At 43.4% G+C, this 24,717-nt stretch overlaps 1 protein-coding gene across 11 annotated transcripts in view; it reads right to left on the reverse strand.

The window, feature by feature from the left end:
- The window catches only part of NBEA (neurobeachin), a 580,876-nt gene that overhangs the window by 272,759 nt on the left and 283,400 nt on the right, over window positions 1–24,717 (reverse strand). For all 11 annotated transcript variants that reach the window (XM_044287233.1, XM_044287230.1, XM_044287232.1 and 8 more), the window contains 2 exons: window positions 23,232–23,358; window positions 22,365–22,492 (listed from right to left, as the gene is read on the reverse strand). In XM_044287233.1, coding sequence (XP_044143168.1) covers window positions 22,365–22,492; window positions 23,232–23,358 — 255 coding nt within the window. The remainder of the gene's footprint in view (window positions 1–22,364; window positions 22,493–23,231; window positions 23,359–24,717) is intronic.

Consider the following 24,717-nt stretch of genomic DNA (forward strand, 5'->3'; position numbering starts at 1 on the left):
GTAATACACTTACAGTCTTCCTGCTTGTGAGATCCAGGGGGCTGGATCTGACAGGCTGTCACGGAAGTCAGTCACGATGCGTAAGAAAGGCATCAGGCCTGCCTTCCCTACCATCAGGTCACCGTCACAGCAGCGCGGGAACACGATGGAAGTTCTCTGCCTCTGCACACATCATACGTGCCGCGGTCAGCGCTGACCGCGGTACATCAAGGGTTAATGCGCTGCCATCTGTGTTTTTACCGATGCCAGTGCATAGAGCAGGGGTCCCGCTATCAGTGAATGCCAGAACCCTGCCGCTGATCGGGTGGGCGCAGCTCCTGAACCCGCCCAATCAGCACGCCGTAATAGTACAGCGCTGGGTGACAAGTCACATACTGCTGTGCCGTACTATTACGGCGCTGGTTGGGAAGGGGTTAACCTTTTATTCCCATAAGGTATGTACCTCTGACAATTAGATTTTAGGATGCTTTTAAAAATATCCCATTTTGTGGCTGTATTTAATTTTTGAGGACTCTTAGTTGGCTAAATTTAGCTTTTTTGAAATTTGGTATTTTTGTTCCTCCCTGAAGAAACGCTCTTTTGAATGAGAATTGGAAGATTATTACTTTATGGTCACTATTTTCCAGGTGTCCCCCGACCTGCACATCTGTTGTTCTGTCAGGTCTATTGTTTAAAACTAAGTCTAGTATGGCCGTCCCTCTAGTCGGGTCCTGAACAGTAATGGCCAGTTCGCCGTGTTCACATGCGAGCTGCCATCTTAACTCACAAGTCCGGCGATGCGCAGGTAAATCCTTACCTGTGTCGGGAGCCGGTCTGAAACAAATTCGGTCTCCGGGAGGAGGCAGTTACGAGAACAGCCCGATGAAGGCCCCCAGCGGCTGTTCTCGGAACTGCCTACTCCCGGTGACCGCATTTGTTTCAGAACGGCTCGTGCACAGGCACGGACTTACCTGTGCATTGCCGGACTTGTGAGTTAAGATGGCATGTGTTGCATGTGTTCGTGGGGGAACACGTCGAACTGGCCATCACTGGTCCTGAACTAGTTGGGAGAGGTAATTGTCTTTGGTTATTGCCAAGAACCTGTTTCCTTTATGAGATATCCAGGTTTCCATTTCCCAGTCTATAACTGGGTAGTTGAAGTCCCCCATAATAACGACCTCATAATGATCTGCCGCCTTGTGTATTGCGTTTAGTAGTAGATTTTCTGTGGACTCTGGTATATTAGGTGGTTTATAATAAACTCCTATTAGTAATTTGTTATTGTTTTTGCCTCCATGTATTTCTACCCACAGTGACTCCACATGTTCATGTCCCTACCTTTTATCTTCTCGGACTGTGGGCTTCAGACAGGACTTTACATAAAGGCAGACCCCTCCCCCTCTCTGGTTTTGGCGATGCTTTCTAAACAGACGTCACCCTGTATGTTAACCGCCCAGTCATAACTATCATCCAGCCATGTCTCAGTTATTCCCACTATGTCATATTCCTCCTCACATATCACAAATTCCAGTTCACCAGTTTTATTAGTCAGGCTTTTGGCATTAGTATACATACAATTGAGAGGTTTTTGTATATTTTTTACCCTACACCTTTCCTTATGAACTGTTCTAGTCCATTCTTCCATTCCTCCCCCAGTCCCATTACCTTGCCCCAGGTCTCTATCTGCACTATCTTCCCATCCTATAACATAATGACCCTCCCCCCCCCAGTCCCTTGTTTAAACACTCCTCCAACCTTCTAGCCATCTTCTCCCCCAACACAGCCGCCCCTTCCCCATTGAGGTGCAGCCCGTCCCTACGATAGAGCCTGTAGCCGACAGAGAAGTCCAGTTCTCCAGGAACCAAACCCCTCCTTCCTACACCAGTTCTTGAGCCACTTGTTAACCTCCCTAATCTCAAGCTGCCTTTCTTGTGTGGCTCGTGGTACAGGTACTATTTCAGAAAACACTACCTTTTGCCTAAATCCACAAAATCATTTTTAAGGACGCTCCACCTACCTCTAACTTTGTCATTGGTTCCGATATGGACCATGACCGCTGGATCTTCTCCAGCCCCTCCCAGTAATCTGTCAACCCAAGCCGCGATGTGTCGAACTCCAGTGCCAGGAAGACAACACACCGTTCGACGATCCCGGTCTTTGTGACAGATCGCCCTAATATTACAGCAACCATATATCAGTGTCCTATACAGCAAGGAGCATAAGGCATATACATTTAAAGGAAATGTGTAACCCAAAATTTTATCTGCCAGTTAAAACCAGATAGCGATACATCTCCTTTTTTATCTAATCTGTTCTCCTATTCTGATTGCAGATTTTATTATTTACAGAACATGATTATAGGGGTAGCCATCTTTCCTGAGCCATTCTTTAGGAAGAGTTAAAATCCCTATCATTTTCCCGTTCTTCTGACCTGTCAGCGATCCATTTTTTTAGATGGAAAAAAAGAAAGCAGGACTTTTTTTTCCATCTAAAAAAACGGATCTCAGAAGGAAATTGCTCAAACAGATGCCAAATGTGCATAACTGATGCATAGGGTCCATTATTTTATAGGATCCTGTTTTTTTCCCCCTGTTCTTCTGACGGATCAGGAGAACTCTCCCTAACAGCATTTAGAAGGCATTGAGATAATTGCTTTACTGCAGCCACATGGTCCATAGACACTATGGTCAGGAGTGGACCTCAATGACTTCTATGGGAGAGTTTTTTTAGACATGCTCTGTGACCTGTGCGGAGGTCATTGTACAAGGAACGAATAAATAAGCTTTGACAATCACCTATTGTGAATTGAGGATCCTGTCTTAGACTACTTTCACATGTGCGTTGTGCGGTCTAGTTTTGAAATCCGGAACAGGGTCTCAAAGCCGCACACAAAACTGTCAATGGGGACAAAATTGAACAAACCGGAACAGAGTGCACCAGAATGCATTCCGTTCCGGTTTGTTGCGTTCCCATACCGCAAGCAGCGTTTGTGTGTGTGTGGCATGGGAAACTGAAGAAGCTATTTTTTTAAAAAAAATTCTGACACAAAAAGAACAGATCTGGCGCCCATTGACTTACAATGGTTTTAGAGCTGGATCAGTTTTTTTCATTTTTGATACAATACAACCGGATCCATTCTGAACGGATGCAGCTGGTTGTATTATTATAATGGAAACATTTTAATGTGGTTTTCAGATCCCATGCCGGATCTCAAAACCAGACAGCAAAAGCGCGGATGTGAAAGTAGTCTTATTTGTACATACAATATGTAGAAATCCGCAGCACTCTTCTGTTTGTGAAAAATCCAGTCTTTTTATTTAAATCAGCAGCATATTGACAGCGACGTTTCGACCATCTCTGGTCTTTATCAAGCACTGCTTGATAAAGACCAGAGATGGTCGAAACGTCGCTGTCCATATGCTGCTGATTTAAATAAAAAGACAGGATTTTTTACAAACGGAAGAGTGCTGCGGATTTCTACATATTGTTGGTACATGTCGGGATCCCAAGCCAGGATCTCTACCCGCGAGCACCACCTTTCCCATTAATGGTAGATACTTTTCCCAATTGTTGGAGTCTGTAGTGCTGCTTATCCTTTATTATTCTCTTATCTATACATAGAGGTGATATTATTATAGGCATGATTAGAATGACAGATAAGAAGATAACTGCAGTACGATGATCTGTACAGAACAGGATATGGAGCCTATTATTAGGCTTAGTGGCCAGTGCGAAAACGGCAGGATTTTATAGTTTTTGTTAAAATATAGATAGTGATATGGATAAAAATAACCATCAAAAATTCTTTAAAATATGTTAAACATAAAAGTGTGATTTAAACAATAGGTCATTTTCTGATGACACAGAAAAAAAAAACGCAAAAAAAAAATCATTCCGACAGTGTGTTGTGCTTTGTAAAAAGAAAAAAAAAATTATAATACTGAAAAAACGCATTTTATATAGACTTAAAGTAATACAGTCCTGATCAAAAGTTTAAGACCACTTGATAAAACGGCAAAAAAATCATATTTAGCATGGCTGGATCTTAACAAGGTTCCAAGTAGAGCTTCAACATGCAACAAGAAGAAATGGGAGTGAGACAAAACATTTTTTGAGCATTCAATTTAATAAAAACAACGAATAAACTGAAACAGGCTGTTTTTGATCTGATCAAAAGTTTAGGACCACACCTCCAAAAAAACCTTAAACCCCCCCCCCAAAACAGAAATCCAACTTCCAAACATGAACTCAGTAATGAGTAGCTCCGCCGTTATTGTTTATCACTTCAAAAATTTGTTTCGGCATGCTTGATGCAAGCGTTTCCATGAGGTGAGTGGGAACATTTCTCCAAGTGGTGAAGACGGCCACACGAAGGCCATCTACTGTCTGGAACTGTTGTCCATTTTTGTAAACTTCCCTTGCCATCCATCCCCAAAGGTTCTCAATTGTATTTAGATCAGTGGAACACGCAGGAAGGACCAAAGGAGTGATGTTATTCTCCTGGAAGAAGTCCCTTGTCCTGCGGGCATTGTGTACTGTAGCGTTGTCCTGTTGAAAAACTCAGTCGTTACCACACAGACGAGGGCCCTCAGTCATGAGAAATGCTCTCTGCAACATCTGGACATAGCCAGCGGCCGTTTGATGCCCCTGCACTTCCTGAAGCTCCATTGTTCCACTAAAGGAAAAAGCACCCCAGACCACTATGGCGCCCCCTCCACTGTGGCGCGTAGAAAACATCTCAGGTGGGATCTGCTTGTCATGCCAGTAACGTTGAAAACCATCAGGTTTTTTCTTATCAGAGAATAAAACTTTCTTCCACCTTTGAATGTCCCATGTTTGGTGCTTTCTTGCAAAGTCCAAAACGAGCAGTTCTGTGGCGTTCAAGGAGACGAGGTCTTTAAAGACGTTTTTTGTTTTTGAAGCCCTTCAGTCTCAAATGCCGTCTGATGGTTATGGGGCTGCAGTCAGCACCAGTAAGGGCCTTAATTTGGGTCGAGGATCGTCCAGTGTCTTGACGGACAGCCAATTGGATCCTCCGGCTCAGTGCTGATGAAATTTTTGGGGTCTTCCACTTGACATTTTTGTTCCATAACCGTCAGGATAATTTAAGAAATTCCAAATGACTGTCTTACTGCGTCCCACCTCAGCAGCGATGGCGCGCTGTGAGAGACCCTGCTTATGCAGTTCAACAACCCGACCACGTTCAAAAAGAGAGTTTTTTTGCCTTTGCCATAACAACGTGTGACTACCTGACAGAAAATGACAATGAATCCACATCTTTGCACAGATTTGGCCTTTTAAAGGCATGTGGTCCTAAAATTTGGATCAGCTCAAAAACAGCCTGTTTCAGTTTAATCATTATTTTCAATTAATTGAATGCTCAAAAAATGTTTTGGCTGGAGGGACGAGATGGGCGGCAGAAATTTTGAGTAGACAGAGCCTCTAGGTGCTGAAAAGACGCCCCCATAGCACCTAGAGGCTCATTTGCATATCAATAAAACTACGTTTTTAAGCTTAACCGTTCCATACAAAGGTAATACATGAACATGGTTAAATACAGCAGACACTAGCAGATCGCTAGTGTCAGACAGCTAAATAGGTGAAAATCTGGTGGTAGAAACCCTTTAAGATACAACAATGTAAAATATGATTTTTTGCCATTTTTCAAGTGGTCTTAAACTTTTAAACAGGACTGTATCTGGCCACATTAAAATAAATGCAGCATAAACACTGTGAAAAAATTGCAAAAATAGTAAAAACAAAAAACAAAAACAAAAACAAACTGTAACCACCCTAAAAGGCTTACCTCATAACAGGAACTGATCCGATTCCTCTCTTGGCACCTGCACAGAGCCTTAATATGCTCATGTGAACCCGTAGGCCTCTTGCACACGACCATGGTTTGGTTCAGCATCGAAGCCGCATTTTTTGCGGCTCGGTTGCGGACCCATTCACTTTAATGGGGCTGCAAATTGTCCGCATCCGTTGCTCCATTCCATGGCCCCGCAAAAATGATAGATCATGTCCTATTCTTGTCCGTTTTGCAGACAATAATAGGCATTTTTATAATGGGCAGTCTGTTCCGTTACACAAATTTCCGAAGGCACACGAGCGACATCCATGTTTTGCGGATCCGCAAAACACGGCACGTTCGTATGCAAGAGGCCTTAGACAGATATACAATACAAGCATACACACTGGCTGTGAAAGTCCAGTAACTGCACCACAGCGACTGATGACTTACAAAGAAGAAACTGGTTCATGAAATATCCAGTTCAGTTTTCTAAGGACAGCATGCATGGTATATGTAAATGTCCATCTAAAATCATTGAAAGGGATTATTTAATAAGGGTGGTTTAGGTAATCCACATGCACTGCTGGAGCAGAACAAGAGCCATGAGCATTCAGTTATGGAGTCCATGTGCTTATATATATAAATGTTTAACTACAGTCCAACATATTTACAAATGTTTAGAACATGGAAATATACGGAAAATTATTTGGGGTCCTTGCTGCCAGCTCACAGTCTCGTGAATCCAGCCTGATTTGTTAGTAGGCACAGTGGAGGGGATTACATCATTGGGGCAATTGAGGAGAACGGATATTCCAAGATATAGAGACACATTCCTTTAAAAGCTATATCCTTTTAGAAGAGTAGATATGATTTAATTCAGTACAATGATCAAAATAACCAGTTCCCTTTAAACCGTGCATGCCGTCGTTATACATAGCTGCATGTCAGGCCGAGCAGAAGGTGGGGAGAAGTCTGCCAGGCATCTAAAGTGCTATTTTACAAGCTTAAACACCTTTGCAGGAACATTTTCAACAGTTTTTACTTCCAGACTATTGATCTCTGAGCTTCTGAAAGCTCATAAACACTCATGAGTGTTTAGGAGCTGTTAGGTACAGATAAGGGCTGCTACAGGTCCAGCTTTCAGAAAAGCTCTATGGATGCTCTAGTCCTGTGATGGCTAACCTCCGGCACTCCAGCTGTGGTAAAACTACGACTCCCAAGATGTACACTTGCTTGGCTGTTCTCAGAACTCCATAGAAATGAACGGAGCATGCTGAGAGTCGTAGTTTCACCACAGCTGAAGTGCCAGAGGTTAGCCATCACTGCTAAGCCTGCAAATGCACCAAAGGTGCATGTTGTAGAAGTAAAACTGTTAAAAGACCAATTGAAAAAATATATTTCTAGCCCTAAATTTAGCATAATGCAAAAACAGTTGCCTCCAAAAGATGACTATAGGCTTTAAAAAAAAAAAAAAAAAAAAAAAAAAAAAAAAAGTAGTTCCCACATATATTGTAAATTGTATATATACAATTTAACTTATTTGGACAGGTTTAGAGGCAAAAGGCTATGATTGGTAAACTGGGCCTTGACTTTAAGCTCATATATCTGATATTTATAGAGTCACCAGATCCATTTAATCACTTTTAGGGTCCACTCACACGACTGTAAGTGTTTTGCTGCCCACAAATTGCGGATCCGCAAAACATGGGGTGCTGGCCGTGTGTATTTCGCATTTTGTGGACTGCAGACGGCCAGCCCTTAGATAGAAATGCCTATTCTTGAATAGAACATGTTCTATCTTTTTTGCGGGGCTGCAGAACGGAACTACGGATGTGGACAGCACACAGTGTGTCCACGTCTTTTCGCAGCCCCATTGAAATGAAAAGGTCCAGACCCATTCCGCAAAATAGCAGAACGGATGCGGACCCAGAAATACAGTCGTGTGAATGGACCCTTATGATGGCATGTTGTTGAAAATAAAGCAATTATCAAGTTGCTTTCATCAGTAAAGCTTCAATTACCAAGGGTAAAAGCAAAGAAACCACAACACTTCCCAATCATACACGTCCTTGCTAACTACCAGTGTTTGCATGACTCGAAGGGATCACCAGAGACCTAAAACTGGTGATTTCTGAATCAAGCACTAGAGTAGAACCACCAAACGGGAATATGAGTAATCTGTTCCTTCCACCACAGCCATAGCCACAGTTAAATGAGGTTCTGTATATTATAGGTAAGGGAATAGATTTTATATTGAAATATTAAAAATTTCTTATATACACTATGTTCTGTGTTCTCCCCTAAATATATAAACTGTATTAACAATTTTTTCATTACCGCTTGCCCAGGGGCTGCCACGGTAACAACAGATCAGGAAATCCTGTCCTGTTACTCAGAACCCATTCAAAAGAGCAGAGGTCACATGTCAAAGTCCATGTGGAAAATAGACAGCTGCAGTATGTGATGTCCCCATAGAAACCCCAGAGCAAGCAGTAATGTGGGCAATAGTTTAGCTGAAACAACAGTAAGGTTATAAAGAGCGAAGAACAAAAACCATGAACTATTGTGGTTATGTGAAGCAATTAAACATTCGTGGAGGTTTTCTGAATCTGTGGCACAGATTTACTAACCCTGTAGATGGAATAAGCTTAGACCGGCGGTCTAGACCTGCACCAGATTTATCACAGGGGCTCCGGCTGGATGATACATGTGCTGCAGGGACAGACCCTTTTCTCTGACTTGGTTGGCTTACTAGAAGAAAGAATTTTACTCCAGAATTGTCGCGCAATTTGGTCAAAAAATGTCTCCCATATTAGGCCTTGCCCTGTGAAGCTCCACCCCCTACCCACTAAACCTGCACTATTTTCGTGCAAGTTGGAAAAAACCTTAGTATTGCCCCAATGTGCAGCATTATACTCACGTGCGCCGTGGCCGCCGGGCGCTCCTTCTTCTCATAGGTCTGTGCGGCGCATTGCTAATGCTATAAGCATTAGCAATGCGCCGCACAGACAGAAGAAGGAGCGCCCGGTGGCCACAGCGCACGTGAGTATAATGCTGCTCACTAACATACCATGGCAGCCAGGGCTTCAGTAGCGTCCTGGCTACCATGGTAACCGATCGGAGCCCCAGCATTACACTGCTGGGACTCCGATCGGAACTGCCCACTGCCACCAATGATGTGGGGGGGGGGGGCCTGCCACCAATGATGGGGGGACGACCCTGTGGCCTCCAATGATTAATACTGGGGAGGGAGGGGGGCCCACTGCCACTAGTGATGGGAGGGGGACCCTGTGGCCACTGCCACCAATGATTAATACTGGGGAGGGGCGCACTGCCCACAATGATGGGGGGGGGGGGACTCTGTGGCCACTGCCACCAATGATTAATACTAGGGGGGGGGGGATGGGTGGAGTTACCAGAGGGGGCAGATAAGAGGGAGAGGCTGGGAGGCACATGAGGGGCTGATCAGAGGCTGGGGGCTGTTTTTGGACTTTTGGTTGGTCAGTGGTCACAAAATAAATGTGTTATTTATTTAATTGTTATAATTGGTATCGGTGAGTACTTAAATAAGAGTATCGGTACTCGGTCTAAAAAAAATTGGTATCGGGACATTCCTACTATAAACCACTCGTTCTGGTACAGAAATAACCCTGTAATGTTTTTGTTGTTACTAGAAGTCAATTGACTAGTTACAGATACCCGAAATGGTGAAAAATTACATAAAAGTATAACAATTAACGTCTCCTTGTGGCTGCCCCCATACAGTATAACGTCTCCTTGTGGCTGCCCCCATACAGTATAATGTCTCCTTGTGGCTGCCCCCATACAGTATAATGTCTCCTTGTGGCTGCCCCCATACAGTATAATGTCTCCTTGTGGCTGCCCCCATACAGTATAATGTCTCCTTGTGGCTGCCCCCATACAGTATAATGTCTCCTTGTGGCTGCCCCCATACAGTATAATGTCTCCTTGTGGCTGCCCCCATACAGTATAATGTCTCCTTGTGGCTGCCCCCATACAGTATAATGTCTCCTTGTGGCTGCCCCCATACAGTATAATGTCTCCTTGTGGCTGTCTGGCTGCCCCCATACAGTATAATGTCTCCTTGTGGCTGCCCCCATACAGTATAATGTCTCCTTGTGGCTGCCCGGCTGCCCCCATACAGTATAATGTCTCCTTGTGGCTGCCTGGCTGCCCCCATACAGTATAATGTCTCCTTGTGGCTGCCCCCATACAGTATAATGTCTACTTGTGGTTGCCTGGCTGCCCCCATACAGTATAATGTCTCCTTGTGGTTGCCTGGCTGCCCCCATACAGTATAACGTCTCCTTGTGGCTGCCTGGCTGCCCCCATACAGTATAACGCCTCCTTGTGGCTGCCCCCATACAGTATAATGTCTCCTTGTGGCTGCCCCCATACAGTATAATGTCTACTTGTGGTTGCCTGGCTGCCCCCATACAGTATAATGTCTCCTTGTGACTGCCTGGCTGCCCCCATACAGTATAACGCCTCCTTGTGGCTGCCCCCATACAGTATAATGTCTACTTGTGGTTGCCTGGCTGCCCCCATACAGTATAATGTCTCCTTGTGGCTGTCTGGCTGCCCCCATACAGTATAACGCCTCCTTGTGGCTGCTCCCATACAGTATAACGCCTCCTTGTGGCTGCTCCCATACAGTATAACGTCTCCTTGTGGCTGCCCGGCTGCCCCCATACAGTATAACGTCTCCTTGTGGCTGCCCCCATACAGTATAATGTCTCCTTGTGCCCCCCCCATACAGTATAATGTCTCCTTGTGCCCCCCCCCATACAGTATAATGTCTCCTTGTGCCCCCCCCATACAGTATAATGTCTCCTTGTGCCCCCCCATACAGTATAATGTCTCCTTGTGCCCCCCCCCATACAGTATAATGTCTCCTTGTGCCCCCCCCATACAGTATAATGTCTCCTTGTGCCCCCCCCCATACAGTATAATGTCTCCTTGTGGCCCCCCATACAGTATAATGTCTCCTTGTGGCCCCCCATACAGTATGTCTCCTTGTGGCCCCCCATACAGTATGTCTCCTTGTGCCCCCCCCCCCATACAGTATAACGTCTCCTTGTGGCTGCCCCCATACAGTATAATGTCTCCTTGTGGCTGCCCCCATACAGTATAATGTCTCCTTGTGGCTGCCCCCATACAGTATAATGTCTCCTTGTGCCCCCCCCCCCCCATACAGTATAACGTCTCCTTGTGGCTGCCCCCATACAGTATAATGTCTACTTGTGGCCCCAAGTGTTTTTTTTTCTTCTAAATGGGCATTTATAGCGATATATATCGTGATAAATTTCTTAATATCGTTATCGTGGGAATATTTTTGATATCGTCCAACCCTAGCTCAATACCGGAAAAGAACTGATCAGTTTTATCCACATGCATTCTGAATGGAGAGTAATCCGTTCAGGATGCATCAGGATGTCTTCAGTTCAGTCACTGAACGGCGTTTTAGACGGAGGAAATACTGCAGTATTATCTCCGTACAAAATTCCGGATCAGTTGCCAGAATGCCAGATCCAGCATTAATTTACATTGAAATGTATTAGTGCCGGATTCAGCATTAAAAATACTGCAATGCCGGATCCGTCCTTCGGGTCTGCGAATGCGCAGACCGGTAAAAATGTGAAAAAAATATATAACGGATCAGTTTCTCCAGATGACATCTGGAGAGACGGATTCGTTCTTGCAATGCATTTGTGAGACGGATCCGCATCTGGATCAGTCTACAAATGCTGTCCGTTTGCATGCAGATTGCAGCAGTTTCGGCAACGGAACTGCTTGCCGGATCGCTCTGCCGCAAGTGTGAAAGTAGCCATAAACAGTGCAGATCTGAAGCTGTGGGTTTCCGTGTACAAAAATGTTAGCTATTAAAAGTCCTTCACCACTAACTTCAATGAGGAGCGCAGCAAAAATCCACTTCAAAGACGCAACATGCTACTCCTGAAGCAGACTGGAAATCAGCAGCAGAACCCCCCTCCACCCCATCCCCATGTGCACATATTAGCGTTTTCCCCATTGAAGTCAATGGGAAGCTGCTGTTGGCGCTTTCGTTGAGGATTACACAGAATCTGTGGCAGAACGTACCCTAATATTGCAAATATTGGCCCAGTTAAGAGAGCATTTGCTTATTTTGAGTAATATTTTTGTCAAGTCTATGAAAATAATTGTATCCATGGCACTTAAGCTTAGAAATTTATTTTTATGTGTCAATTATTACCTACTTCTTAGAAATTCGCATCCCCTTCCCTGTTGACTGCTATTGTAAAACGCGGCTCCCACTGTTAACATGAATTTCCTGCCTCGCGACATAGAAGAGGAATATAAATTGCATGTAACCTTTTAATTCCACTGGGGCCTGCCATCTAATTTTTGGAGCTTCCCCCCTGGCGTTGAAGAAGTTAAAAGAGAGGGGGGTATGTTTCCTATGAAATAAGAGCACGGTTTTGATGTGTTTTATTTTTTATTGCTCCAATATGTGCAGGAGACTAGCAGGATACCACAGCCATTCCGTCTGGTCTTTATCAAGGTTTGTCTACAGTTTACTCCCCATGATTTCCCCAATGCGCCCACCAGAAGTCCTTCTCACAAATGGAATCAATTGGGAAGCAAGCACAGAAAGTTAAATTATAATGCTTTGTTTGCTTGGATTAATTTAGAAAAAGAAACTTTAAAATTGGTCTAATTTGAAGAGACTGCACTTGCCTTCCTGCTTCCAATGTGGAGAGAGGCATTGCAAAAGGCTCATCGATAAAGGCGCATCCAGGCATACAACCATTTTTATCTCCAGGTGGTAAAGGGTCGAATAAAAGGTGGAGATGAAGAATAATGGATAAAGGAGATGTAGGGCCTAAACAGAATATTATGTTATATCTTACAAATATTTGTTAGTTGTGGTATGTTATATCTTAAAAATTTGGCATACATAATAATTTGCATGAATAGGCCGACCTAGTGAATTGTTAGAGAGATATAAAAAAAATGCACACCTTCCCACCCAACTGAGCTCAAACTGTCCGATGCCAGCAGAATATTGGGCCCATACACCGTACTATCCAGGCGCTGTACTGGCCCGGGTCCAGAAGACTTTCTCCGCACCAGTGTCAGAACGGCTAGCGGAGATGCACCTCGCTACAATACAAAGCTAAAACACCCTGCAGCAGAAATTCTTTTTCTATAAAACAATTGTTTCTTGTTCTTAAAATGTTTTCCAATATATATATATTTTTTTTTTTTACAAGGACACTCTCCTGACATTATTTTGGGTGAACTTAAAATTTTTAAAGGAGCCCCCTGACTCTCTCAGCACCAGTTAGGCCCCTTTCACACAAGCGAGTTTTCCGTGGGGGTGCAATGCGTGAGGTGAACGCATTGCACCCGCACTGAATCCTGACCCATTCATTTCTATGGGGCTGTTCACACGAGCGGTGATTTTCACGCATCACTTGTGCGTTGCGTGAAAATCGCAGCATGTTCTATATTCTGCGTTTTTCACGCAACGCAGGCCCCATAGAAGTGAATGGGGCTGCGTGAAAATCGCAAGCAAGTGCGGATGCGGTGCGATTTTCACGCACGGTTGCTAGGAGACGATCGGGATGGAGACCTGATCATTATTATTTTCCCTTATAACATGGTTATAAGGAAAAATAATAGCGTTCTTATTACAGAATGCTTGGTACAATAGGGCTGGAGGGGTTAAAAAAAAATTAAAAAATAATATAACTCACCTTAATCCATTTGATCGCGCAGCCGGCATCTCTTCTGTCTTCTTCTTTGCTGTGCACAGGAAAAGGACCTTTGATGACGTCACTGTGCTCATCACATGGTCCGTCACATGATCCATCACCATGGTAAAAGATCATGTGATGGACCAAGTGATGAGCGCAGTGACGTCATCAAAGGTCCTATTCCTCAAAGAAGAAGACAGAAGAGATGGCGGCTGCGTGAACAAGTAGATTAAGGCAAGTTAAAAAAAAAATATATATACATTTTTAACCCCTCCAGCCCTATTGTACTATGCATTCTGTATTCAGAATGCTATTATTTTCCCTTATAACCATGTTATAAGGGGAAATAATACAATCTACACAACCTTGAACCCAAACCTAAATTTCTGTGAAGTTGGGGTCTGGGTACCACAGTCAGTTTTTTATCACGCGCGTGCAAAACACATTGCACCCGCGCGATAAAAACTGAACAACGGAACGCAAACTGACTGCAATTGGGTACCTACTCGCGCGGGTTTGCCGCAACGCATCCAGACCTTATCCGAACACGCTCGTCTGCAAGGGGCCTTAATCTACTGAGAAATGACAGGCCTTGTTTCCCAAAGCAACCAGAGCACAGTTTTCATTTTACAAGATCACTGTAAGAAATGGTATAGGCAACAAAGACCATTCTTATTTAAGGCAGATCCATTAATCTGTCCCTTGTATTTCAAAAGTATTCGGGTATGTCCGTGTAAATTCAGCAGAAAGAATCAGTCACTCAACCCTGAATCTGCTGCAGATTTCACACAAATCTGCAGCAAAATGTGTATTCGTTAAAGGGCAAGTGGAATTTATCATGTAGAGAAAGTTAACACAAGGCACTTACTATTGTATTTTGATTTTTCATATTGCCTCCTTTGCTGGCTTCATTAATTTTTCCATCACATTATACACTGCTCGTTTCCATGGTCACGACCACCCTGCAATCCATTAGTGGTGGTCATGCTTGTACACTATAGAAAAAAGCATCAGCCTCTCTGGTGGCCGGGATTGTGGGACTGCACATAGGCTGGTGCTTTTTTTCTATAGTATGCAAGTACGGCCACCTCTGCTGGACTGCAGGGTGGTCGTAACCATGGAAACGAGCAGTGTATAATGTGATGGACAAATGAATCAAGCCAGCAAAGGAGGCAATATGGACAATCACAATACATTGGTAAGTGCCTATTAACTATCTCTACATAATAAATGCTATTTGCTGAAGTGCGACAACCCCTTTAAGTGCAGATTTTGCATTGGCTATGCCACAGTAGGTGGATAAGATTTGGTAGAATCGCATCCATTTTGCTGCTACTGTAAATATGCTGCGGATTTTCAGAGTGTATCTGGTCTGTGTGATCGTTCCTCTTAGTAGACGTTCACATGGCAGTTTATGCCGCCAAAATTCAGTCAGTGTCCGCCTCCCATTGTTTTCAACAGGAGGCAGCGCTGCAGCTTGTGCGCTGCCCCCCCATTTCCCTTCATGGCATGGTGTCTCGACGGATGCCCGTGGAGCTGCGGTGGGTTTCCGCTCGCGGTTTAGCTCCATTCAAAGGAATTAATCTGCGAGTGGGTCCGCAGCATACAAAGTGAACAACAGTGCTGGTTATTGCCGCAGAATACTCAGCAGGTTTTGGCAGCATTAAAATCCACTGCGTGAACATACCTCTAGGGCTGTGATGGGTGACCTCCGGCACACCAGCTGCGGTAGAACTACAACTCCCAAAATGCACACTTGCTTGGCTGTTCTTAAAACTCTATAGAAATGAATGGAGCATGCTGGGGGTCGTAGTTTCACCACAGCTGGAGTGCTAGAGGTTAGCCATCACTTAGGGTAAATTGTCAGTGTTGTATCGGAAGTGACCACAGTTACTGTCCTTGTGGCACACTGCTGGGAAAACACTCGCAGTGATGACGGGGTTATTTATTAGTGCAGCGTGTGCCATTATCAGTGGAAGCTTTTCTAGTTACACGACTTTTATACCTAAATTGAAATCCTATAAAGATACATGAGGAGAAAAGAAAGAAACTAAGCGAAGCCTGAGTGAATTTAATGAGATGCTAAACCCAACTAAACAGGCAGTTTACCATTGTTTCCAGCCCTGTTAGCGCTCCGCCATCTAAAATGCAAGCAGTGCAAATTGTGTGCTTGCTCCGCCACTCCAGTCACTTCATTTTCATATGTCTCACTTACAAAAAGACATTAGTTAGAAAATCCGCTCAGGCCGCAGATGTGCACAACTAATAGCGGAAATACTTATTGCCTACTCAAGTAAAACTTGAAATTTAAAATGCTTTCACGATTTGTGCGGTCACGCTTCACATATTTTACCATCACGAGCACAGTATATACTGTATAAGGGTGCATTCACATGACCATATGTATTTTGCGGGTCGCAAAACACGGATCATCAAAATATAGATGACGTTGATGTTCTGTTTTTTTCTAAGGACCCACTGTAACAATGCCTATTCTTAACCGAAAATGGACAAGAATAGGACATGTTCTATCTTTTTTGCGAGGCTGCGAAACGGACATATAGATGTGGACAGGACACGTTGTGTTGTCCTTTTATTTTTATGCAGACACATTGAAATAAATGGGTCCGCATGCGATCTGCAAAAAATGCGGTCCTGGGAAGGCACCCTTACACCATCTATAAATGCAAGTGACAGATTTGGAGACTAAGTTTTCAACCTTATGGTATGGCTCATCCTGTCCCTGTAATTTTCTATGTGAGTGGTCTCCAACCTGATGGGGCCCTTTTCACACGAGCGAGTTTTCCGCGTGGTTGCAATGTGTAACGTGAACGCACAGCACCCGCACTGAATCCTGACCAATTCATTTCAATGGGTCTGTGTACATGAGCGTTTTTTTTTTTCACGCATCAGTTCTGCATTGCGTGAAAATCGCAGCATGTTCTATATTCCGCGTTTTTCACGCAGCCCTGGCCCCATAGAAGTTAATGGGGCTTCAGTGAAAAACGCATTGCATCCGTAAGAAAGTGTGGATGCAATGCGTTTTTTAACGGATGGTTGCTAAGAGATGTTGTTTGTAAACCTTCAGTTTTTTATCACACGTGTGAAAAACGCATCAAAACGCATTGCACCCGCGCGGAAAAAACTGAACGCAATTGCAGACAACACTGACTGAAACTTGCTTGCAAAATGGTGCGAGTTTCACTGAACGCACCCTGAACGCATCCGGACCTAATCTGTCACGCTCCTGTCAAAGGGGCCTTTATTTGCCCTCACACCTGGTAGATCTTTCCGACAGAAAGTCCACAGTTGCAGATTTTTACAAAGTTGCAGATTTTTTGGTGTGAATTAGGCCTCATGCACACAGCCGTTGTTTTGGTCCGCTCGGATGAGGATCCCTTCACTTCAATGGGGCCGCAAAAGATGCAGACAGCACTCAGTGTGCTGTACGCATCCGTTGCTCCGTTCCGTGGCTCCGCAAAGAAAATAGAACATGTCCTATTCTTGTCCGTTTTTTGCGGATCCGCGGTTTGTATATTTGTATCTAATATCTATGTAATATATCGCTCTCTCTCTCTCTATATATATATATATATATATATATATATTATATATATATCTTTCCTTCTACCTCTCTCTCTTTCTACCTCTACCTTTCTTTCTATTATCTATTTTGCTACTGTGACTGACAACATTCCTGATTAGAATATTAAGCTGTCAATTAAAAAAAATCAGGTATTTAGCTAAAATGAAAAGCAGACGGCCTGACCCACTGACAAATTACATGAAGAATAAGTGTTTTATGTTGCAATATATCTTCCTTTGTAGACATAATAAGATAGGAGCTTAGGGAAGGGACTGGTATTCGCAATAAAAAATAAACGACACTTCTTCATAAATCACAGGTTACAGCTTATCCCGATGGCAGATTTCCTCACTCCTGAAGTTAACTCTGACTTGCAGAAATATTGAATTTCATGGAGCATAAGAACGGAAAGCCTGATGACTCTTGGATATATTTTTGTTTTACTTTAATAGACAGTAAGGCTGCAGCACCCACGTTTCTGAACCAGAAAGAACTGGGATGTTTATAACCGGCCTCGATTAGGTTACTAAGAACGTCAGCTGATACGACTGCAAGTGTGCCCATTTTCCCTGCTACACAAGTATCCCGTCTAGACAATTCTGTATGATGCACTTTCTGAAGCCAAAATTAGGAGTGGACCATAAAAGTAGAGAAAGTATTAATGTCAAATACTACTTTTTTTTTTTTCTTTATCCACTTCTGGTTTTGGCCTCCAAAACTAGATTTAAAAAAAAATTTGAAAATATGGCAGCAGCCTAAATTTTATGGCCCCAATAGGTTTCCAAAAAGTATTGGTAAAGGTAAAATGTATCAGCCTACACCTGAGATATTTTAGCTCATATGATTGCCTAAGCTAACAGCTTAGCTCACAGAGGATTGCCTAAGCTGACAGACTAGCTCACAGAGAACTGCCTAAGCTGACAGACTAGCTCACAGAGGATTACCTAAGCTGACATACTAGCTCACAGAGGATTACCTAAGCTGACATACTAGCTCACAGAGGATTACCTAAACTGACAGACTAGCTCACAGAGGATTGCCTAAGCTAACAGACTAGCTCACAGAGGATTGCCTAAGCTAACAGACTAGCTCACAGAGGATTGCCTAAGCTAACAGACTAGCTCACAGAGGATTGCCTAAGCTAACAGACTAGCTCACAGAGGATTGCCTAAGCTAACAGACTAGCTCACAGAGAACTGCCTAAGCTGACATACTAGCTCAGAGGATTGCCTAAGCTGACATACTAGCTCACAGAGGATTGCCTAAGCTAACAGACTAGCTCACAGAGGATTGCCTAAGCTAACAGACTAGCTCACAGAGGATTGCCTAAGCTAACAGACTAGCTCACAGAGGATTACCTAAGCTGACATACTAGCTCACAGAGGATTACCTAAGCTGACATACTAGCTCACAGAGGATTACCTAAACTGACAGACTAGCTCACAGAGGATTGCCTAAGCTAACAGACTAGCTCACAGAGGATTGCCTAAGCTAACAGACTAGCTCACAGAGGATTGCCTAAGCTAACAGACTAGCTCACAGAGGATTGCCTAAGCTAACAGACTAGCTCACAGAGGATTGCCTAAGCTAACAGACTAGCTCACAGAGGATTGCCTAAGCTAACAGACTAGCTCACAGAGAACTGCCTAAGCTGACATACTAGCTCAGAGGATTGCCTAAGCTGACATACTAGCTCACAGAGGATTGCCTAAGCTAACAGACTAGCTCACAGAGGATTGCCTAAGCTAACAGACTAGCTCACAGAGGATTGCCTAAGCTAACAGACTAGCTCACAGAGGATTGCCTAAGCTGACATACTAGCTCACAGAGGATTGCCTAAACTAACAGACTAGCTCACAGTGTAGTAAATCTCCAGTAAGGATTTTTCATACTTTGGATGTAAACAAGCATGTTCCTGTTCACTTACAGCACACAGAGATCTTGAGAATGATGAGGAATTAAAATACAAAGTATTAAATTATACTATTTTTTTTAAATTGCTGAACTTTCCCTAACGCTGGGTTCAGACCTGAGCGTTCTGAAACGAGCGCTCTGTATGCGTGATTGTACGGGCGTTTACAATCGCGCATACAGAGACTGGCGTTCACACATTGTCGCGCGTTCCCGAATTTCTATGTGCGGGAACGCGCGACAAACGCCCAAAAAAAAGCTCAAGCACTTGTTTGAGCGTCGGGCGTTTTACAGCGCGATCGTACGCGCTGTAAAACGCCCAGGTGAGAACCTTTCCCATAGGGAATCATTGGTTCTTGCCTGTTGTGCGTTTTACAGCGCGTAGGAACGCGCTGTAAAACGCTCAGGTGTGAACCCAGCGTTATACAATAATCAAATTCTCCAGATATACACAACATACCATAATCTGTGTAGATCACCATAGCCTGCTCTTGTATTGTCTACAACCAAACTACTTTTGGCTGAACAAGGTGCATGCCTGGAGATGTCGGAGCACCGGGACCATGAGGTATCTAGCATGGTACTTGTCCAGATAAAATAGAGCTTTATTCAGTAGTGTTCCAAAAAATTAACAGACTAACTGCAGTCACATTTCAAGTAAAACTGGGCCTTATTCCTAGCATACGCTTGAAGAAGCATACAAAATTTAAAAGGGTTTTCCAGAAATTACATATTAATGGCCATTCCTCAGGATAGGGCTTTAATATCAGATCGGTGGGGGTCTGATTCCTGGGACCCCCACCAATCAGCGGCACGAAGAGGCTGCGGTGCTCCGTGAGCACTTAGGCCTCTTCTTAGGCCATGTGATGTCACATTCATCAGTTACATGGCCTAGGTGCAGCGCAACGCCATTCAAGTGATAAATTCACCCCCATGGGGTTTATAGAAGAAGAATCAACAGAAGGGCTGCATGAACTACACAATGAAATACGTCTCTACTTCCATATTGGGTATCCGTTATGACACATTACAATACATGTGGGAAAACTCATAGATCTAAGTCCAACACCAATATGGTACAGGGACAAAGATATCAAAACTAAACAATTAACAGTCATCAATGATATCCTGTCTCAGATTTAAAATTTGTAGGTTGCTGGGATATCAAGGAACATATCGAATATGCCTCCCTGTCTATTATTACATTACATATTAACTCTTTCTAGTCAACTGAAGGTGAAGCCAAAAAGGTCCCCTCTAGAGAGGAAAAAAATAAATCTTGTGTGGACTTTCTTTAGAGCGAAGACATATGTGAATGCACTACATGGGGTTAAAGGGGTTATCCAGTAATGGATATGATGATCTAAGGATAAGTCGTCATTATCAGATCAGTGGGGGTTCGAGTCCTGGCATCCCCACCGATAATCTGTTAAAGGGAGCTCTAGTGAGCGATGCCGGCTCTCAGCACCTCACCAAGCAGAGTGCTGTACATAGTATGGCAGCTATGCTTGGTATTGCAGCTCAGCCCCATTCACTTCTATGTGGCTGAGCTACAACTGGGCCATGTGACCGATATATGGCAACGTAAAATGGCCTAGGAAGAGACCGCAGCGCTCACTGGACACCCAGCCTCTCCTAACAGCTGATCAGCGAGGGTCCTGAGAATAGGTCATGAATAGTGATGAGCGAACTTCTGTTTTAAGTTCGGCGTCTAAAGTTCGGCTTCCGGTTAGCGGAGAATCCCGATATGGTTCCCGATATGGATTCCGACTTCCGTTGTGGTCCGTGGTAGCGGAATCAATAATGGCCGATTATTGATTCCGCTACCACGGACCACAACGGAAGTCGGAATCCATATCGGGATTCTCCGCTAACCGGAAGCCGAACTTTAGACGCCGAACTTAAAACAGAAGTTCGCTCATCACTAGTCATGAATATTAATTACCGGATAACCTAGACTTGGGTGTGCTGGATATGTATTGATAGCCGGTGATGGCGACTTGTAGTAATAGTAGGATCATGGTAACCGTCTCTTCGCTAGGGGTTGGGGTCCTGGGATACAGCTGTCGGCTTTGTACATCTTTTATATCCATTGATACAGTGCTATGCGAGATGCTGCTGTCCCTATTGTTTGTATAGTTTCAAATTATGTTTAATAAAAACTATCTGTTTAAAAAAAAAAAAAAAAAAAAAATTACCGGATAAACCCTTTTCACAACCTAGAGACTACATGGAGAAAAATAACTAGGGTTTCTACAATGTTTTCTGACGAAAAGGGCTTGGGGCTTAGTGGAAAGATAAGGCTTTATGAGAAGCAGGCTTGGTCTAAGATGTGATATTTTGCGCCCAAGTTCAGCCAATAGCTGATATGGAATTAGACAAAAATGTCTATCTCTGCACCGCATTTCTCATCGAGCCTGAGCCCCTGTGATAAATACAGTGCCGGTCTAGACAGCGGATATAATATAGTTTGAATCTAGGTTTAGTAAATCTGCCCATCTATCTCCAAGTTTATTAAAGCCACTCTAACCTGCCTGAAGTATTTCAGTTTCAATAAATGCGGCCTTAAGAAATGTAAAGCACGTCCATATGCAGAAGTAACTACACTCACAGGTTAATGGTCCCACGCACAAGATTCGATCATACATAAATGATATAAACTATAATACAACCTTTGTGGTCTACAGTATGTTACTGGTTGTAAGATATGCCAGCTCCAGGACAAGGGCTGGGTAAACTATAATTTAAAAAATGCATACCGTGTGTAACTTTTTAATTGTTTATTAGCATTTATTAAAGGCTATGGACACCTTTGGGGCAATACTTTTTCTATGATTGCATTTGGTTGAAAAATCATTTTTCAATTGCTTTTTATTATACATTTTCAGCAGTTTTTGTGATACATGCGGTTAGAAATCAGTCTATTTGCATACTGTCCCTCCTGCTGAAGACTCATGTGTAGCCTTATGTCTCATCTCCTGACCTTATAAACACTCAGATTAATAAGAGTGTAGCTATAATGAGTGTTAGGAGATCAGAGATAATGCTTCACATGAACAGTCAGCTGATGGAACTCAGGGAGTGTCTTAAAATAAAATTAACATTTTTAACCACTTGTATCACAAAAACTGCAATTTTTTTTAAAATAAACACCATTTGAAAAAAAAAAGTATTTTATGCCCAAAATAAGTAAAATACATTCATTAACAATATCACCTGGAAGGTGTCTGTAGTCTTTAAGTAATTAGTGTATTTAAGAAAATAGAAATGCACAATATAAAACATATAAAATATTAAAAGAATAATACAAAGACTTGGTATGTGTTTTTCATACCTTCTATCAACAGCTCCTGTCCATGACTTCCCAGCAATGTCCGAGAGAGGAATGGGGCAAAGTCCACAAAGATCTCACGAAGAAGAGGAGCTACCTTTTCGAGAGCTCTCTCTAATTTGGCAGTGATGCTGTGAGGGCACAAAGGAACAATATACAGTTATATAAATAAAAAAACACCAATACATATAGTCAATGATATACTATACTGGTATAAGTACAATCAAGTTATTTATCAAGGATTTATAAAGAAAGGACCTGGGCAGATGAGTGTACATGTATTATATGCATGACTAAACTGGTGATTGTAGACTAGGACGGAGCAATCTGAAGACTCTGTATGGGATCCTGTAAATGATTAATTATCCAGTGCCTACATATGTCATTGCGCTGTAAATATAGGAGGAACACACGTGCAAATTTCATTTTAATTACACTACAAGCTGTTAACAGTAGTCGACACAGACGTAAACAAGCATACGGCAATGTTGCTCTCAGTCTACGGCTGGTAACAAACAATTTGAAAATACACATACAAGTATAAAAGCTGCAGATTTACGGCCCTCTGTTCTGAAGTTTATATCACACTGGCAAATCACACGGGCGATTATAGGGAGGGAAGTGTTTCTTCCCAGCAATTCTCCTGTTCGCTAGCGGAGGAGACCGCTGCTTTTACATCCAGCGATCTCCTTCTCAGTATGGGGAGGAGAGATCACTAATGCCATCACACATCCCCATACTGAATCAGTTTGCCGGCAGCAGATCATGATTAGATACCACGATCTGTCACTGGCAAACGATGATTTTTAAACTTGTTGAAAGATTCCAATTGCTCGTTCCTCGTGTATGTATAAAACCTATGATAAATACCTCATGCTTTCTGCAGAGTCCTCAGGCATGGGAGCCACCGTCTGCACTGCTGGTAGGTTTTTGCTGGTAGCACCATTTACAAAACTGGATGATGAAGATGAGGAGGATGAAGCTGAATCCACAGCGCCTGTTTCACAGACAAAAACTCAACATGTGAAACATACTGACATAATATTATCAAGTGGCAGCAGAAAAGCTCCATGAAGAGACCATACCCTAGACAAAGATGATCGTATCTACTCTGAGAATTGGCAAATTCTAGGTTAGACTGATAGGGAATAGAATACTTTACTATTTAAAGGGGTTGTCCAGGAACTTGATATTGATAACCTATCCTCAGGATAGGTCATCAATATCAGATTGGTGGAGGTCTGATTCCCGGGACCCCTGCCCATCAGCTGTCAGAAGAGGTCGTAGAGCTCCCTGAGTACTTAGGCCTCTTTCTAGGCCAGTGATGTCACTATACATCGGCCATGTGGCCTAGGAGCAGTTCAGTCGCATTCAAGTGAATGGTGCTGAGCTGCAATACCAAGCACAGCCGCTATAAAATGTACGGTGCTGTGCTCGGTAAGCTGTGAGGAAGCCATGGCACTCACTGGAGCACTGGGCCTCTTCAAACAGCTGATTGGAGGTAATGCTGGGAGCCGAACCCCGACGATCTCATACTAATGACCTACTGTAGATAAGCCATCAATATTAAACTTCATGGATAACCCTTCACACACAAAACCAAGTTTGTACTGAAGGGCTGCTACAACTCAGGTCTACAGCACACTGGAATTAAAACGATCCTGCAATTCAAAGGAAAAAACAAAAATTACGTTAACTGGCGAAAAAACAGAACACTTATCTAGTGACCTCCTTATCTTTTCAGCTACAGATCCATCGATTCCCAGGCTCCTCTTCGGTCATCCAAGATGGCTGCACCACTTCTCAGACTATCTGATGCACACTGTGAAACAGTAGTCAAAGACTACTGCTCTTGGATTGGCCAGAACTGTTCATGTGAGCAGTGCTGGTCAATCCGATGGCAGTAGGAAGTGTCTTGGACTACTTCCATTGCTGCTCCTGCCCGTGCTCACCAGACAATTACTAACTCCTGGCATAGCACATGGGTACTCTGTACCCATGTACTATGTCAGGATTAGCTGAGTGGAGTGGGCTCCTGCTTCTGCCTGCTCCGCTAAGCTAAGAAAGGTGTCATGCAGTTCTCTTGCTTAGCGGAACAGGCAGAAGCAGGAGACGCTCCGTTCAGCTAATCCTGACATAGTACATGGGTACAGAATACCCATGTGCTATTCCAGGAGTTAGTAATTGTCCGAGGAGCACAGGCAGGGACAGCAATGTGCTCTCCTGCCCATTCATAAAATGAGTACTCCGTACACGGCTGAGCTGTCAGCGGTGTACGAAGATCTGAGTTTTAAGCGCACACTGAATGGTGCACTTTAGGAATGTAAAAGTATAGTAAAAATAGAAAATGAATAAA

This window comes from Bufo gargarizans, chromosome 3 (genome assembly GCF_014858855.1).
Source record: "Bufo gargarizans isolate SCDJY-AF-19 chromosome 3, ASM1485885v1, whole genome shotgun sequence".
NCBI lineage: Eukaryota > Metazoa > Chordata > Amphibia > Anura > Bufonidae > Bufo > Bufo gargarizans.